The 19,231-nt window shown below is 36.0% G+C and overlaps 3 protein-coding genes and 1 non-coding gene across 4 annotated transcripts in view; 3 read left to right on the top strand and 1 right to left on the bottom strand.

Annotated features, from left to right (window-relative positions):
- The window catches only part of LOC120279085 (transcription factor bHLH18-like), a 5,323-nt gene extending 4,493 nt beyond the window's left edge, over positions 1–830 (bottom strand). Inside the window, exon 1 of the mRNA XM_039285944.1 lies at positions 789–830. Coding sequence (XP_039141878.1) covers positions 789–830 — 42 coding nt within the window. The remainder of the gene's footprint in view (positions 1–788) is intronic.
- A 5,584-nt stretch (positions 831–6,414) lies between these two features.
- TRNAR-CCU lies at positions 6,415–6,487 on the top strand. The gene has a single exon. It is a non-coding gene; the product is annotated as a tRNA-Arg (tRNA).
- Positions 6,488–13,520: 7,033 nt separating this feature from the next.
- On the top strand, positions 13,521–14,830 carry LOC120279068 (UDP-glucose flavonoid 3-O-glucosyltransferase 7-like). The gene has a single exon (XM_039285924.1). It carries the CDS (start codon positions 13,643–13,645, stop codon positions 14,828–14,830), a length of 1,188 nt encoding a protein of 395 aa, XP_039141858.1. The 5' UTR covers positions 13,521–13,642.
- A 3,295-nt stretch (positions 14,831–18,125) lies between these two features.
- LOC120279059 (scopoletin glucosyltransferase-like) lies at positions 18,126–18,839 on the top strand. The gene has a single exon (XM_039285914.1). It carries the CDS (start codon positions 18,126–18,128, stop codon positions 18,837–18,839), a length of 714 nt encoding a protein of 237 aa, XP_039141848.1.
- Positions 18,840–19,231: the final 392 nt, after the last annotated feature.

The raw sequence follows: 19,231 nt of genomic DNA, 5'->3' as shown, positions 1-19,231 counted from the left end.
GCATACTAAATTAACAGCCTCACCCCGACTTTTTTTGAATTCCTAATAGGTCTAATATTTTCCCTTAAACTCCCAAAAAAAAGTGGATTCACGTGTTGTTTATTAAATCCTGTAATTAGACCATGGTGGGAAACCCAGACGGTCACCAACCCCCTTCACAAAGCTCCACAATTGAACTTTTTTACCAAATAAGTCCTTAGTGCTTTAGCAATATCAAAAAGTCTTTGATTTTTTAACCTGTTATTTAACTCAAACTGGGTTCAAGCACAAAAAACTCAGGTACTGGAAAATTCAAAGCCATTGGGTCCACTATAAAATATTATATACACGACGCTAATTTAGCTATAATCAAAACTTGTTAAATATAATGTATCCTAAGGGGTCTCTAACTATAGATTTAGATTTGTCGTTCAATCTTTTTGTCGACCGGATGAAGATATATAAAAATCAGTATTTAACTCTCACCATGTATGACCTTCCGATTATATATGAGCCTATTTTTATGATTCCACTCTTTTTAATCTAATATTAAAAATTTTCACCATAAAATTAAGTTACAAAACAACTGTTTCACAGGTGCTAGATGCAAATATACATATATGTATATATATATACTGTCAGGACATCAAAAAAAAGTTTGGGAACAGTTGATGAAAAAACAAGACCTCAGGGATGGTTTGAGGGGTAGAAAATGACTGAATCTGAAATTATTGGATTTCGAGGGGTAAATGTAAAACTGCCATTTCTACGGTTCTATGAAGCAGCTAGATACATTCTTTTCCTCTTACGCTCCTTTTGCTGTTGCAATATTCTGTGATTCTTTCATCCATCGTCAATCGTTTTCAGGTTAATTCGTACATTGTTTATAGCTTGATTTTCCCCTTTTTTTTTTTTTTTCTTATTTTGATTTATGATGGAAGAGATAGGTAAAGGTATAGGTTTTCTTTTTGTTTTCTGAGTTTTCTAAAGTTAGAGTTCATCTTTGACTAGATCTTGGCTTCAATTCAGGGCCTTATTTCCTTTGAGAAAATGTCAACATACTTTTTGCGTTTCAGAAACTTTGACTGAAGTTGGTGTTTTCATAAGTGGTTTTGTGGTTTTGCCGGGGTCTCAAGATCCACTTTTAGGTTTTGCTGTAACTGATTGTAGAGTCAGATTTTTCATTTCTGTGGATAAGGGTTGGAATATGTTCTTCCAAAAGGAGATTACAAAATTTACTTTTTTGTTTCTTTTCTTTTGGTTGTAATTTGGTTGGTCTATTCCTCTAGGATTGGGTTTGGTGTTGAAAAAATTCATCACATGTTTAGGAGAAAGCACAGTGCCCGGCTAAGAGAATGATGGTGGGCACCCAGCCAGCGGTATCTGGGCTCATTCAGTTTCCCCTTTCATTTTTGGCTTGAAATCATGAATGTAGTCCTTGTCTTGAAATTCATCTTCTTATCAGGTGAAGAAGTTCTACGATAACTTGGGATTTTTTTTTTTTTCTTCTTGTTAGCAAATTGATGTTTTGTAATGGCATGGTTCTATATGAAAGTTTTGTTGGTCTGTTGTTCTACTTAAGTTTCTAGTAGTTATTGACACCGGGACTTTGCTCCTTTCCTTCACTCCTTGACTTCTACTTTCCACTTTTTGCTTTGATGCCAGTGCTGGCATTAGTACTTTTTATGAATGTTATTTCTCTCTGATTTTGTGACAGTCATCAGTGCTCCATAACAAGTCAAGGGCTGAACGTTTTAAAACACTGATTGACGTCTGATTGAAGACTTTATAAAACAGTTAATTTGATCCTAAACTTCATGATCTTTTCTTGCGGCGTATTTCTCTCCGGCTGTGTAACAGTCACTGATGCTGTAGGAACAAGCCAAAGATGAAAATTTTGCTAGATTCTTCTGGTTTGCAAACTCTTTTTTACTTCATGGCACTTCTTGGCAGGGCATCATTGTCAACATCGGTTCAAGACTTTAAATATATTAATTTGGTTTAAACTCTCATGATTTATTTTGCTAATGTTTGTTTCCAGCTTCTGAGGCAGTAGCAGCCAGTCAGGCAATATTCTAGGACAAGTCAAAGCTGGAAATCCTGTGGAATTCGAACATAGCTAGCTTACAGGACTTTTTCTTATTTCTATCTGATTTTTGTTACAGTCATCAATGATCTAGAACAAGTCAAAGCTGAAATTTTTAACTTCTGGTTTCAGTTTGCTAGTTTACCAGACAGCGACTTATACTTGTACCCGTTTGGCTTTGAAGCATCGATCTTGACTGTTCTGGGGACATTTTCGTTTTGTGTCTGGTAATCTTGCAGCAGCTATAGTGGTTTGAAACAATAAACATTGCGTAGTACCTATGGTTTTGCTCTCACTTCCAGCTTAATTGGATACCCTTTGTTTTCTGCTTAATTCCATCTCTTTATTTCACTAAAACCCACTCTTCGTTTCTTCCATGGTGTGCATTACCTAAGGCACGGATCTAATGTTTGGTACAGGTGGACATTAAATATTCACAAAGTTGAATAGATGAATTACTTTGAGAGTGCTAAACCATTATAATAAACTCCAGCCATTTGGTTACATAAAGCCCTTACAGCATATAGGTCAGCTTCTGGGCAGAGGGACTCTCTGCCTGTTTTCATCTTAATTTTTGGAAGTCCATGTTAGTCATAACTCTGTGATATCAAGTGATTTAGTGATTGACTTTTGAAAGTGTCAAATTCCATGATTTTGATTTCTCTACCCAAAGCATAGATTTGGCATTTTGGTCCTCCTTGTCACGAAAAGCACTATTGCGAACTACAATATATTTGTTTTGATTTTAATCCTTTCTGGTGTGTGTATATCTGTAATATTCTGTCTGGTAGATTTAATAATAATAGTTTCTCTATTCATTGTAAACAGATTAAGGCTTTAAAAGCTGCTATTGGACCCTGTCAAGTGAGGCCCCATAGTTTTGCTCTGATGCTTGCTTTGGAGATATTTGGAGGCCAGGAACTGGGAGATATGTTCGGGCGCATAAAATGCTGGAAAGACCCCGCCAAATGGCGATCAACCTACAAACCAGAAATTAAGCTGGGTGAGCTTTTACACATTGATCTCCACCTGGCATGGACTTAGAAACAGTAATGTAAGTTAGTTCGATTGGCATGATCATATGGCTGGCTTCCTTTCGGGGTCTTGCTCGAGGGTGAGCAGGGAAAGTCACTCGAGCAAATTTAAGGATAAAGAAGGGAGGACTGTTCTTGTTCTGAGACCTGGAAGACAGGTATGAATTTCATCGTTTTTCCCAATTTCGCCTGATGATAATTTCATGGATAAGTGTACGGTATTAGGTGTAAGATATTTTTCAGAACACATCATCGCATGGCGAAAATCCAACCGCCATCTAGATCTCTTTTAGAGAATGCAATTCTCAATTTACCTGATGATCAGGAACAAATGATGCTGGTTGATAGACTTCGCGGGTGGTCGTATGGGCAAGATTCAGTGCCAGTAAAGACGGCTCGGGCAGCGCGACAGTCATGCCGCGAAGTGCATTATCACTGAGGAGACTTGCAGGCTGCTTTTCTCTCCCACCAACCTCCACGAATCTTCAGAGGCATTTTGGAAGGTTTTAACACTGATCAATACAAAGAGTTCTCAACATTCTTTTGCACTCAAAGGTTAGCATTCATCATGTATTACATTATTAATGTGCAGATTGTCAAATATTTTCTTGACCGAAAACCTTCCAAAGAGTTAGAAGTTCGTGTACCCGAAGAACGAGAGAGAGCATGGAGCTCATGCATAAAACGCCACGACGTTGAGATACTACCAGTGGGTTTGGAGGGCAAAGTCGAATAAGAAGTGAGCATCGACCATGAAGAGTTCACCGAAGATGATGATGGAAGGCGACATAACCAAAATCGGTAAAAGAAACTCTGGGGTTCAGAAGAGAAGCTCACCTACATGCCAAGTCAAAGCGACAATGCAGATATTGTTTCCGAGCCCTCTACATGCTGCACGCTCAAGCGAGTTTAGAAATTCGAATTCAAATGAAAAGCTTTAAGTGATTAGAACGTTGGGAAAATCTTATGCAAATGTTTGGCTGTTGCTCTGGAAACTTATATGTTTCATCTTGTTGGGTTCTCTCATGTATTAGAGAGAGATTCAATTTGACTCAAATGGTGCGTCACTTGAGTTTATATCATACTTATCTTATTCCTTACTAATCTTTGTGCTCAGGTTTAAAATCTTACTTTGCTGTTTTCTATTTTGGTCTAATTTGGTGGGACGTTTAGCTCTATTTGGCAGCGAGTTTTGAAGATCAGTGATAAAACTGAATTCAGACATCTTTAAACGAGCTTCTCAATCATTTTAATTAAAGTTCTAAAAATTCTCCAGGGCAGGTAATTATTTCTATATCAAATCATGATCTCCTAATTTAAAACTCCTGCCTATATATATATGCCATATAAACTCAAAATAAGCTGATAATCTGTTTCATAAAATATCCTTATATTCTTCTGTAAACACTATAAAGACCTAACAAGAAAGAAAACTAGAGAAAGCCATACCAAAGATTCTCTATCAAGGCCAAATCACAGCGAAAATTAATTTTCTGTCCCTACTAATTTTATGACACTATTCGCTCGTGGTAATCTCAGCCAGATTATTCATCAAGAACAAATCTCAAAGATAATTAATTGGTCCATCTCCTTCTGATTACAAGTCCAAGCACTTAGAACGTTTCAAACATATATATATGTACTATATATAGATAGAGAGAGACACAGAATCTTTCATCTATTGTTGTCATTTATCAAAGAACCAAATCTCAAGATACTGAAATCTGTTATTTGAAAAACAGAAATTTCAGTGTCTAGTATATATATATATATATATATATATATATATAAATCAAACCACCTATATATATAGAGCGAGGGAGTAGAGAATGAGAATGAGATGTGCATGCATATAAATATATATAAATACATATGTATGCATATATTATATATATTGAGAAGAGAAGCTCCATGCATGGGCCTAAAAGTAGAGAAAGGATCATCAATGGAGGAATCACTGGAAACAGGGTACACTCCACCAACACCATTAATATCAGACGATCATATCCGAACATCATCTTCATCACTTCCAACAATGAATTTCTCAGATGGTTCCATGATCTTCCTCTATCCTACGTGCCAAAGTTCACAGTCATGCATGGAAGTCCTTTGCTAGCCCACGTAGAAGAAAAATCAAAGAGATCCAAGGGCTCCAGAATCAAAGACGTTGGACACGTTCATGTCATCCATGATATCAGGCGTGAGCTTAGACATGGCTGCATGCATGGGATTTTGTGGAGGGAGTACGTGGATAGGCTGTCTAAACTGAGGTCTGTCTCTGAGAAAAATGGATTCCTTTGAGACCTTAAGAGCTTTCTAGGGTTTGTGAGAAGATGAAGAGGGTGAGAAGGAGCTTGGTGAGATTGAGAAGGTGCAACGTGAATGCAAGAAGAGGTGAGATGATGAGTACTTGGGTTTAGAAAGCTTGCAAAGAGAGGAATGGAGGAAGAAAAGGGTGTTGAGACATAGAGAGGAAGAAGAAGATGGAGAAGAGGAAGTGAGGAGTTATAATAATAATAATAACAGAAGGAACTGTAGAAATATTTTTGGTTTTACAAGTGTTTTTATTTATTTATGGTGAGATATGTATATGGGGAGTTCTCATTGAGCTTTGTTTAGGGTTACTAAATTCCATTATTGAGCTTGTTTTTCCTCTTTTGTATAATTCTAAGTTCTTAATTTTGTTTGAGGGTTTTTCATTAATTTTAACAATATATATATGATGCACTATAGTGCTTTTTAGGGTTTTCTATTTGCTATTAGAGGACTTGTTTCCCCTCTCTCTATATAATTTCAAGTGCTTAATTTTTGTAGAGCTTTTTCATACGAATTATATAAATTGCAAAATGGGTTATTTAGAGATTAAACTATCTATTTGTGTATGTACGTATGAAGCTATAAATATCCTTCTCGGTCATCTTCACTTGATTAATTAGTTTACATAGGATGTTTTGATCATCTTCCTTTCTTTTTATGAAAAGTATTTTTAGTGTTTCCACTTTGAGTGTGCTTACACATGTCATGGATATGAGGACTCCTTTCTGTTCTTATTAAAAGTGCCTATATGAAGTTTTCCATTCTAATCACATATATATCAACTTCATATTGAAGTCAAGTTTCTTTTTTTTTTTCTGTTTTTAATTTTAATTTGGGATAAGATTCTATCAATTTTTACTTTATTTTCCCGATAATATTTTTATTATAAGCCATTTTTCCTTATCTAAATTTTCATATTTATATTTATACTAATATTAAAGTTATTTTCATATTTATAAGTTTTGAAATATTATATTAAAGTTATCAATGGAAAACGAAGCGCCTGTAGCTCAGTGGATAGAGCGTCTGTTTCCTAAGCAGAAAGTCGTAGGTTCGACCCCTACCTGGCGCGAACTTGATATTTTTAATTTTTTCTTAACTATTTTATTTTATGATTTTCAATAGTCCTTTTTTTTCCCAAATGGTTTGATGTATTGTTTATGTTTTATATTTTGCATTTAATAATTGTGATTTTTAAATGATAAGTTCTACATCTATTTTTTTTTTAAAACTACCTCTTAATTAAAGGATAATAAAATGATTTATGAACAAAATAGGTTTTTTCACTGAGGCTTGATCGACTTCTCTTCTGTTATATAACTCTGCAAGGAAAAATAATAATATTTTTTTATATGAAACTAATGAACATTGATAGAACATTATTCTTATTATATTTATTTAAAATATTTATATAGATATTATAATAATACTGTTTTACTGACTTAAAATTTTGATCGTGATCGAATATTTGAATATGTATAATAGTGGATGATTATTATGCAAAATTTGTATAATTATATTCATAAACAACTAATATCAAAAAGTCAAATTTTGATTTTATAAGCCTGTAAATATTTATTCTGGCATGCCATGTTAGGATTTGGCACGGTGGTGCAGAGAAAATAAACATGAACAAATAATTTTAGTACTTTACAAGGGATGTAACTGTAAGTCTAGGTAGTTTGCAACGACCGAAACACTAACAAAATATATATACTTCATCTTAAGTTTATCCCCCAAATTTTACTATTCATTCAAGTTTTTCTTGAATGAACATTTGGCATGCTGTTATTGGTAAATAAAAATTTTTTTTTTTAATTGGTTGATGGTTGCTCTTCTAACCCTAGATCTCCAAAAATCCTATTGACTTCTTTTCTCCTTCTCCGTCTCCATCATCCACCTCTCCAATGGCCTCCATTTACGGCTTCTGCTCCTCCTCCTCTTCTTCTCCTGCCGCAGTTCTCAAGCCTCTGCTGCACCTCCTCCTTTTCTTCCCATGCCGCCTCTCTCAATGTTTGTTGACACCTACGGGACTGGCAAGATTCCTGACAAGGAGATTCTCAAGATCGTGAAGGAGAACTGTTGGATCTACCACTCTCGTCAGCGACGTTGGAGAACAAGGAAGAGGGATTCCTGACCTCAAGAAGGGATCATGATGAAGACGAGCTCGATCTTAGGGGCTGCTTGGGAGGGTAAATGAAAGTTTTATGAAGAAGGTTATGAGCCAACCGCTTGTTTTGGATCCGAGGTTTTGTACTGAGTAAGATATTTGGGGTTAAATGAAGGGTTGAAAACCCCCATAACCCTTTTTTCAACCCTCCAAATCGAAGGGCTTTGGAGGCAATATTATCATGACGAAAACACCCTCACTAAAATTAGATAATTATATGCGTCATATATTATATATTGGAATTAAATAGTAAACTATTGTAAATTATCAAATAAGAACATTTAATTTGCAAAAATAATATTTATTGTGTAAAATAAACATAAAATACAATTTATAGCTTCAAAGGTATTTTAATAATTTTCATATAAAACCTTACCTTCTATTACCCTCAATCCAAACACTAATAACCTCCATTTACCTTATCTTCAATCCAAACAAACTTTACCTTGTTTTACCCTACTCTAACTTACTTTACAAAACCTTCTTTCACCTCATCCAAAGCCTAAACCAGATCTTTGTTGGTTTGATTTTTTTTCTTCTTTTATTTTTCTATTTATTCTTTCCTCCTTCATCTTCTTAATCTCCCTTTTCTTCTTCTCCTTCTTCCTCTTCTTCTTCTTCTTCTCCTCTACGATGCAATGTTGGCCGGAACTGGAACAAGGTAGAGAGATTCACCAGCCTCGGAAGGATTGCAATGACGATAAGCTCATGGTTGCTTTGATATTTTTTCTTCTTTTATTTTTCTATTTGATCTTAAACCTAAAAATTGATTATTTTTTTTTTTTCTTCTTCTTTTATTTTCCTATTTTCCCTGAACAGTAATGGTTTTTTTAGGAGGGTTTTGTCGCAACATTTCTATTAATATAGAAAAAGATCTCATGTTTCTCTTGCCAGCCATGGACCATGGTTGTCTGAGAATGGATAGGGTGCTGCTGAGGGGGTTTTGCTCTTTAATGAGTCCTCTACTACTCCCAAGGCATGGTTTTTCTTTTCTTGAAGCTCCACGCTTTCCTTCTTCCTGTGTCTTGCCAAGAAGAGTGATTCTCCCTGTGGCCAATCAGTTCTCAAACAAAGCATTGTGGACGATGCGGATAGATCTGAAGATGTATCCAAACAAGTAGCTGAGAACGATGATAGTGATGAATTTGAAGATTTGGATGATGGTAAGATTTCTAATTTTACTAATTTTACTATTGTTTCACTACTAATGCTAAATAAACAACCTCACATCCAAAAAGGAACTAAAAATCCATAGCAACCTCATAATCTCAGTAAACAAAAAGTTCAACTAGTTACACACAACAACCTCAACATTAAACAACTTTACATTGGATAACTTATTACTCCAACTACTAGAACAAGTAAAATTATCTCCATTAACTCGGTTAAAAAAAACCACATGATGACTGCATTATATTCACATGAAAAAGTTCCAAAACATTCAACAATGAGTTAAAAAAAGACCAACCAATTACACATAACAACCTCATAATTAAACAATTTCAAAATTGATAACTTATTATTTCAACTGCTAGAACAAGTGAAAGTGCCTCCATTAACTCAAGCAATAAAAAACCACATGATAACCTCATTATATACACATAGAAAAAATCCAAAATAGTCAACAATGACAGAGGGTTATTAATTTCACCACTAACACAAAATAACCCCATCATTAAATTAATCTTCCACCACTCATGAGAAAAAAAATGAACCCCATCATTAAAGGGTGTTGGCAATTACTACTAAAAATATAAGAACCTTTAGGATCATAGAAGAAATTATTACCTACCATAGCAACTGAAGCAGAATTAAAACTTGCAAGTGTTGCTTCATTTAGAATTCCTGAATTCTGTTGTGCAATAGAAACATTAGAAGTACTCTCATTCAGAAAATCCATGAGTTTACTATATTGAGCAGTTGTCAGTTCATGTATATTCCCAACTTCTGTGGAGAAAGAGTCAACAGTAGTTCCTGCGGCAATTTTCTTCCCTTTATTATTTTTGTTTGGAAATCCATGTAGCTTAAAGCATCTTTCCTTTGTGCGACCTGTTCTTTTACAAAAATCACAGAACAATTTCTTATAGTCAACCTTGTTCTTAAAGGATCCTTGAGATTGAATCCTATTGAATTGATTGTTTGAAGAGTTTGGACCCCCTACATTCATGGAGGATGCTTCTGGAACATATGATATACCTGAACCAATCTCCCTTTCTTTTTTCCTCTTGAACTAGCAAAGCATATGCCTCTCTAACTGTGGGCAATGGCCTCATCATAAGAATGTGCCCTCTTACAGCAGTATAACTTTCATTCAAACCCATCAGTAATTGCATTAGCCTATGACTTTCATCAAACTTTTGTACTTCCTGTTGAAGACCACAAGAACATGGAGGAAAATTGCTTATGGATTGAACTTCATCCCATAGAGTCTTAACCCTTGTAAAATAAGAAGTAATGCTGCTAGTTCCTTAATAAACTCGGTACAACTCTTTCAGAACTTGAAACAATTGAGCTCCATTTAGTCTCCCAAATCTTTCCTCTAAATCTTGCCTTATTTCACAAGCAGTAGAAGCAAAAACCACACTCTCTAAAATTTCCTTGGTTAATGCATTGAGAATCCAAGATATGACCATGCTATTGCATCTTTCCCAAACCAAGAATTCAGCAGAGTTAGGATCAGGTTTCTTAATGGTACCATTAATGAAACCAAGTTTATTCTTGGCTGTGAGAGCAATTTTCATTGCCCGTTTCAAAGAAACAAAACACATGCCATCAAAAGGTTTGGAAACAAGAACCATCCCTGGATTATCAGAGGGATGAAGAACATATACATCACTAGAATCAAAAGGAAACCTTCCTCCATTGATCTCGGTCATGAGAAAACAAGGAACAGCTCGAAAATTGCAGAATCAAACAACCAGAAAACTCAAAATCACAAATACCAAATGTGAAGCAGATCAAAGAATGATAACCTTCTCTGATACCATGTTGGAAAAACCTTCAAAAAAGATCAATTTTGAATGACACCAGATCTTCAAGCAAAGACCTCACAAGAACAGTCTCCTCTGGTTTCAATTCCACACCTGTTGCTCAATCAAGGAAAGAAAAAAAGGAAACAATAGTAAAGCAAGAAGAAGAAGATGATGATGAAGAAAAAGAAGCTTTGATCTTTGATTCAGAATGTAAAACCAAGATCATCAGTCATTTGGAGAACAAATGAAACTATATATATACAGAGACAAATAGCTGTCAGCTGACGTGTCATAACAAACTTGCTGACAGGGCAAACTAACTAACTAATTTGGACAGCTGTGAAACAAACTCTGCTTATGTGGCAGATTAACTAATTCTCTTTTAGCTTGAGAAACCAAATTTCTCTTCAGTTAATCTATCTTCAACAAGATATTACACCTTTTACCTCATTGCAAGTGTTCACCTTAACTATTGTTCAAAAGATAAGAAAGATAGTTAGAATTAAAAACTTTATAAATATTTAACTAAAATTATGCATTTAATGGAAAGTTAAACCTAAAAATTAACACAAAAATTAGTTATATAAACATTAATTTTCTTTTTTGTTTAATTAAAAATAAATATCTTCTAAAAAAAATTGTGAAATTCACTACTAATCCTTCAAGTGGACATGATTATTTATTTTGATACCCTAAAGAAAAGAAAAAAAAGAAATAACAAAATGATCTGTGATACTATGATTTTATTATGGCATTCAATATAGAGCTTTGTATATTATTTTTAAAAATATACAAAGCTCTATATTTAAATATAATTTAAAATTTTAATTTTATATTTATATTTTTTTAATTTTCAAAATATCTTAAGTATAAATTTAATATTTAAAATTTTAGTTTTATATTATTTTTAAAAAATATAAAATATTAAAAAAAAATCCTAATGATGATGCTCTCACACTAGGTTGGGACTCACCAAAAAATTCCTTCTTCCTCGTTTCTTTCTCACCCATCATTTCTTATCTTCTTTCTTCCTCGTTTCTTTCTCACCGCCGCTGTTCCGAATACCCGTTAGATTTGACCAGATAAATCAATTTTTGAGTAAATCAGCAAGATCACTCAGGTTTTTAATCATATTATTTTTAAAGTCGAGTCAAAAAGTGTAATTCAATAATAATACCGGCATCTAGAGGTGGGCACGGGCCGTCCGGAAAACCGGTCCGGCCCGTGCGTTCGAACCGCTCGCCGGTTCAATGACCAGCGGGTCGGTTCATTGACTCGCAATCGGCCCGTCATGTAGACGGGCTCACTGCTGGGGAGTTAGTTTCCCAACCCGTGACCACTGAAATGCCTGCATTTGTTTCTAATATTTATTGGAAAAGAATTATATATAGATAGATGTAGGATATGGATCGAAAATATTTTATATATTTAATTTATAAAAAAATTAAAAACCATATAATAAATTAAAAATTATACAAATCAATTAGTAAAAATATCAAACAATAAATTTTTCATAAATATTTTTAAAAAATTAATTATTTTTGTTAATTATCTTTTTGGCTCATAAGCACTAAATCTCTACATATCTGCACTTTTAAATTCTCTTAAATAGCTGACTCTTATTTGTCACATATATATTAGATTATTTTGTTTCAATTTATAAAATAAAAAAATAAAATTACAAAAAAATTGTTTTTTTAAATTATGTAAAATCAATTTATAAAAAAATATTAGTAAAAAGAATATCTTTTGAATAATGGTTCACACCATATTATTTTGATTTCAGAAACTTTTTTTTCAATGACTACATGATAAGCATAATAATAACCCCTATTGTTAAAGACCAAAGTAAAAATCTAGAGCCAACCCTAATTATAATAAATAAATAAGTTGATGATAACTTTAATTTAAAAATAAGAATACTACTTTGATATATACATTTTGTCGCACTTAAAAGATGCTGCTTAATAATTTAATTTGATAGATAAATAAATTAAAAATGTAGTTTTTTTATCCTTTTTAAAATTATTTTGATATGTCTTAAAATTTTTTAAGTTATTATAAATTATTTTTAAATTTTTTTGTTGTTTGGGATTAAATTTAAAAAAATATTTTTAGTAACTTCTTTATATTTATTTATGTTTTTAAATTATAACGAGAAAAAAATTTATAGTACCAATCGATTAATGTTATTTTTCCCTATGCTGAGGCGTCTAGGTCTCAAAACCCCATTTATAACATCTTTTTGGTTATTTACAAAACCCGCCGGGTCAAACGGGCCTGGCCCGGACCCGGCGGGTTCTGTGATAAGCCGGGCCGGGTCCGGTTTATTCACAGAATGAACCGGACCCGGCGGGCCTACCGGGTCAACCCGGCCTGGCGGGTCTCTCCTGTAGCACGGGCCGGTTCCGGATCCGGTTTTCGGTGAACCGGACCCGGCAGGTCGGGCCCCGTGGGCCCGGTTAACCGGCCCGTGCCCACCTCTACCGGCATCATGTCTGGTTGTCGATTTTTTTTATCAAACTAATCAGATTAATCCAGGTTAGTCCAAATTTAACAATATTGAAAGAAATCCTAAAGATTAATCTTTTGGTCGTTGGATAAAGACGTGTCTAGTTGATGTATGCTACCACAAATAAAAAATTAAAAAAAAAAAAAAAAAATTCTGCCTCACAAAAAATTACTACCGGAGCAATTAAAAAATACTAATTTTTTTTAACAAAAGATCTGATGAATCTGGTAGTAGAGGAATCCAACCTTCCACCTCCTCTCACCAATATGCTACTGTGCTAGTCAATGTCTAGTTTATGGAAAACAAACAAAATTAAATTAATTATGTTCAAATTAAAAAAAAAATTCCAAGCCCCAATAAAGATGAGGGCAGCACGTGACAGAAAACCTAATAATAAAACAAACACTTAAAAAAACCTAATAAGATGAGGGCAGCATGTGATGGCAGTGGCACTGGCACAAGTTGTTTTTACTACAATAATATTTTTGTAAAACGCAAAACTTTTCCTTTCACCATTAGATTTCTTTTTCTTCTACTCTCAAGTTGTCACACAGCTGCGAGCTCAAGCCCACCATGGATTCCGGCGAAGCACTGCACGTCCTCTTCTTCCCCTTCTTAACACGTAGCCACATGATCCCAATGCTTGAAACCGCCCGTCTCTTCTCCGAAAACGGCATCAAGACCTCCATTGTCACCACCCCGGCCAACGCCGACCTCATCAAACCTCTACTTCACCACCATCCCTCCATCTCCCTCCATCTCATCCCCTTTCCTTCCACCACCTTCAACCTCCCTTCCGGCTGCGAAAATCTCACCGCCGTCCCTGTCCACCTCACCACCGACTTCTTCTCCGCCGCCTTCAACCTCCGTGACCCTTTCTCCCACCTTCTCTCCTCTCTCCGCCCTGACGCCATCATCTCCGACGCTATCTACACTTGGACAACTGAACTCGCCGGCGAGTTCCACATCCCTCGGGTTATTTTCCAGGTCACCGGTCTTTTCCCTCTCTCCGCCACCAATGATCTCGACCTCCACCTCCACCACCCGTCGTACAAGTCCATCTCCGACGACTCTGAGCTTTTCTCGATCCCCGGCTTTCCCCACACCGTCCACTTGACCCGTTCTCAACTCCCGGAAGTCTTCGCCTTCCCTCCCATGCTCGGCTGGCAACGAGAAGCCGAGCTTTCCAGCCATGCAGTCATCGTCAACTCCTTCTCCGCTCTTGAGCCTGACTACGCCGTTCACTACTCCAACGTCGCTCCACGTGAAGTCTTCCTCCTTGGCCCCGTCGCCATCGCCGGCCAGCCGGAGAAGAAGGAGAAGAAAGCAGAGCCATGCTTGGAATGGTTAGACGAGAAGGATGATGGTTCAGTCGTGTACGTTGGGTTCGGGACGTTGAGCCGGTTCACGGCGGAGCAGATAAAGGAACTGGCTTTCGGGTTGGAGAACTCCGGCGAGGGGTTTGTTTGGGCGGTCGGGTCCGGCGAGGCGGTGGAGTGGATTCCGGATGGGTTTGAGAAGAGAGTTCAGGGACGAGGGTTGGTGGTGAAAGGGTGGGCACCGCAAACGGAGATCTTGAACCACCGTGCTGTCGGTGGGTCTGTTTGTCACTGTGGATGGAACTCGGTCATGGAGGCGGTGGTCGCCGGCTTGCCGGTGATCACTTGGCCGTTGTATTATGAGCAGTTTTTGGTTGAGAAGTGGATTTGTGAGGGTGGTGAAGATGGGGATTCCGGCGTGGGGAAGGGTTTAAGAGTGTGAAGGATGAGGAGAAGGTGGTGTTTCCGGCGACGGCGGTGGCGACGGCGGTCAAGAGGTTGATGGGTTCCGGCGAGGAGGTGGTGGAGATGAGGAAGAGGGGTGGCGGAGCTGGCGAAGCTTGCAAGGATGGCAGTGGCAGAGGGAGGCACGTCGAATCAGGATCTCAGCCGTTTGATTGATGGGCTTGTTGCATGGCGTGATAACCGCCGTCCGATCAAATAGAGATGTTTATTTGTGTTAGGGACGTTGGCCACTTGGCCTCCTATTTATCGAATTAAATAAAATCCATTGAGGATTATTTCTTTTATGGTAACAGTTGTGGGCTGCTTTTTTTTCACCTAGCATTTTATTGGGATTAGACCAGTTAAAAAGAATGTATCACAAATCAAATTTAATTTTTTATGACTTCAAAGAATTATGGGTCCATAACTTCTATTAGGGGCAAGTTCTTAATATTAATTAGACATTGTCTTAGGAATCTCCAATTAAGAAATAAGTGTGAATAAAGAATCAATCTTCATTCATTTAGAATCACCTTGACAATTATCTTGACTTATGGACTTGTACCCGAACTTGTGTCTCAGACATTTTGCATTTTTGGATTTGATTCGCATCTTGAGTTTGATTTGAATTTCAAATTATGACTTCTCCTTGTTGATTAATCATAAACTTCATTTTGACTTTTCATAATCTTCGGCTTCTATGCTTGTGAAGCTCCCTTCTTCACTTGTGAAACTCTTTGGGGGGCTTTGACTTTCGATGTCTTGAATCTTGAAACCGCTGAGTTCAATTGTCCTACTTTTTTTTATAGATTTTCAAATATTGACTTGTGAAATTCTTTGTGTCTTTGACTTTTGATGTCTTCAGACTGCTGAGCTCAATTGTCGATTTGTATGGATTTTTAAGTCTTGACTTTTTTCATATTTTAAGTCTTAACTTGGTTGCTTTGGTTTTGATTATATATATATATATATATATATATATGTATTTCATAATTTGTCGCTACACGTGCGTCATCATCGCGTTGCATGTCTGATTACTGTCTTGAAATATCTCACGACAGCCTTAAAATTCTTCAAGTGGACATGATTATTTATTTTGATACCGTAAAGAAATAACAAAATAATCTGTGACACTATGATTTTTATTATGGCATTCAATATAGAGCTTTTGTATATTATTAAAAAAATAATATACAAAGCTCTATATTTAAATATATTTTAAAATTTTAATTTTATATATATATTTTTTAAATTTTTAAAATATTTTAAGTATAAATTTAATATTTAAAATTTTAGTTTTATACGATTTTAAAAAGTATAAAATATTAAAAAAAAAATCCTAACAATGATCCTCTCACCCTAGGTTGGAACTCACAAAAAAATTACAAAAAATAAATCACTTCGATCGGGATTCAAAAAAAAGTGGATTCTCTTTTACTTCTCCCTCATTTCTTATCTTCCTTCTTTCTCGTTTCTTTCTCACCGCCGCTATTCCGAATACCCGTTAGATTTGATCAGATAAATTATTTTTTGAGTAAATCTGCAAGATCACTCAGGTTTTAATCAGATTATTTTTAAAGTCAAGTCAAAAAGTGTAATTCAATAATTAGACCGGCATTATGGTTGGTTCCTGATTTGTTTGATCAAACTAATCAGATTAATCCAGGTTAGTCCAAATTTAACAATATTGACAGAAATCCAAAAGATTAATTTTTTGGTCGTTGGATAAAGATGTGTCTAGTTGATGTATGCTACCATAAATAAAAAAATTAAAAAAAAAAAAATCTTCCTCACAAAAAATTACTGTCGGAGCAATTAAAACATACTTATTTTTTTAACAAAAGATCTGATGAATCTGGTAGTAGATAAATCCAACCTTCCACCTCCTCTTGCCAATATGCCACAGTGCTAGTTTGTGTCTAGCTTTTTTGAAAACTAATAAAATAAAATTAATTATGTTCAAATTATAAAAAAATTCCAATCCCAATAATGATGAGGGAAGCACGTGACAGAAAACCTAATAATAAAATAAACAGCTATAAAAACTATTCTTTTTACTAATAATGTTTCATTTCTTCTATGCAAGGTTGTCAGACACGGCTCGGGATAATGAGCCGACTAAGTCTAAGTCAGTGGTCAATGGCTCAACCGGGATTGAGCAGGGATTGAGCCGGGTTCGATAATTAAATATAAAAAAATATTATAATAATTAATAAAAGAGCAAATATAATATTAAACCCATAATTATATTCTAAAAACCTACTCAAATTTGATATTTAAATTGATAAATGACCTTTATATACTGATAGAGGTTTTTTAATTATGTCATTTATTTTTTTATATTTTTTTAAATATTTAGAAATTTAATATATTAATATATAATTATCGAACTTCTCGGTGTTATTTATTTATTTGTTTATTGGTTGATTTTGTTAAAATGAATAAGAAATTAATTCACTAATTCTTACGTCTCAATTGAGTTTTTATTTTATTTTTAATTTTCATATATTTTTTATTTAATTATAATACTTTAATTTTATATTTTCATAATAAAATTACACTTATTTATTGTTTTATTTTCTTAATAAATTAAATTTTTTAGAAAATATTTACATAACACATTAATATATTTTATTGTTAAATGTTAATTTTTGTTGGTATTATTATGATATATATATATTGTAATTCTATTTATTGATTATAAATTATACATTAATATTAATAAATATAGATGATTTTGTAGTTTCTAATGAGAAAATAATAATAAATTATTATTTATTATTATAATGGCCGATTCCCGGTTTTTTCTGTTGAACCGGTCAGACCGATCCGGATCTAACAACCTTGCTTCTATGTAATAATTTGAGTTATTTTAATCCATCTACACTTTGAATGAGTATAATTAAATCTCTCAAATACACTATGATTACACTCATTTAAATAGTCAAAGATAGAAAAAACTTAAATTAAAATAGTAAAATTAAAAAAATAAAATAAAATAATTATATGGACTAACATGATATCCTATTTTTAAACAGTAAAAATGTAAAAAGAGCAGTCAACAAGACAGAGAATTGATGTGAATCATGTGATGGCTGAAACCTTGACAGGGAGTTGATTTGTGATGGCAGGCACAAGTTGTTTTTACTACAATAATATTTTTGTAAAACCCAAAACTTTTTTTCCTTTCACCATTAGGTTTCTTTTTTCTTCTACTCTCAAGTTGTCACATCAACCATGGATTCCAGCGAACCAGTGCACGTCCTCTTCTTCCCTTCTTAGCACGCAGCCACATGATCCCAATGCTTGAAACCGCCCGTCTCTTCTCCGAAAACAGCGTCAAGACCTCCATTGTCACCACCCCGGCCAACGCCAACCTCATCAACCCTCTACTTCACCACCATCCCTCCATCTCCCTCCATCTCATCCCCTTCCCTTCCACCACCTTCCAACCTCCCTTCCGGCTGCGAAAACCTCACACGTCCTCCCTCTCCACCCTCGCCAACAACTTCTTCTCCGCCGTCTTCTCCCTCCGTGACCCTCTCTCCCACCTTCTCTCCTCTCTCCACCCAGACGCCATCATCTCCGACGCTCTCTACACTTGGACAACTGAACTCGCCGGCGAGGTTTCCATCCCCTCAGGTTATTTTCCAGGTCACCAGTCTTTTCCTCTCTCCGCCGCCAATGATCTCGACCTCCACCGCCCGTACAACTCCATCTCCGACGACTCTGAGCTTTTTCTCGATCCCCGGCTTTCCCCACACCGTCCACTTGACCCGTTCTCAACTCCCGGAAGTCTTCAGCTTCCTCCCCATGCTCGGCTGGCTCGAGAAGCCGAGCTTTCAGCCATGCAGTCATCGTCAACTCTTTCTCCGCTCTTGAGCCTGACTACGCCGTTCACTACTCCAACGTCGCTCCACGTGAAGTCTTCCTCCTTGGCCCCGTCGCCATCGCCGGCCAGCCGGAGAAGAAGGAGAAGAAAGCAGAGCCATGCTTGGAATGGTTAGACGAGGAAGGATGATGGTTCAGTGGTGTACGTTGGATTCGGGACGTTGAGCCGGTTCACGGCGGAGCAGATGAAAGGAACTGGCTTTCGGGTTGGAGAACTCCGGCGAGGGGTTTTGTTTGGGCGGTCCGGGTCCGGCGAGGCAGTGGGTGGATTCCGGATGGGTTTGAGAAGAGTTCAGGGACGAGGGTTGGTGCTGAAAGAGGTGGGTACACGCAAACGGAGATCTTGAACCACCGTGCTGTCGGTGGGTTTGTTTGTCACTGTGGATGGAACTCGGTCGATGGAGGCGGTGGTCGCCGGCGTGCCGGTGATCGCTTGGCCGTTGCATTCTGGCAGTTTGTGATTGAGAGTGGATTTGTGAGGTGGTGAAGATGAGCAATACGTAACTGA

Source organism: Dioscorea cayenensis, chromosome 2 (assembly GCF_009730915.1).
Source record: "Dioscorea cayenensis subsp. rotundata cultivar TDr96_F1 chromosome 2, TDr96_F1_v2_PseudoChromosome.rev07_lg8_w22 25.fasta, whole genome shotgun sequence".
In the NCBI taxonomy this organism is placed as follows: domain Eukaryota; kingdom Viridiplantae; phylum Streptophyta; class Magnoliopsida; order Dioscoreales; family Dioscoreaceae; genus Dioscorea; species Dioscorea cayenensis.
The sequence above is the reverse complement of the archived record's forward strand: the minus strand, read 5'-3'. Positions and strand labels throughout refer to the sequence as shown.

What these genes read in the sequence shown, in the direction of transcription:
- LOC120279068 (XM_039285924.1), top strand. Translation starts at nt 13,643, where the DNA reads ATGGATTCCGGCGAAGCACTGCACGTCCTCTTCTTCCCCTTCTTAACA.
- LOC120279059 (XM_039285914.1), top strand. Translation starts at nt 18,126, where the DNA reads ATGATCCCAATGCTTGAAACCGCCCGTCTCTTCTCCGAAAACAGCGTC.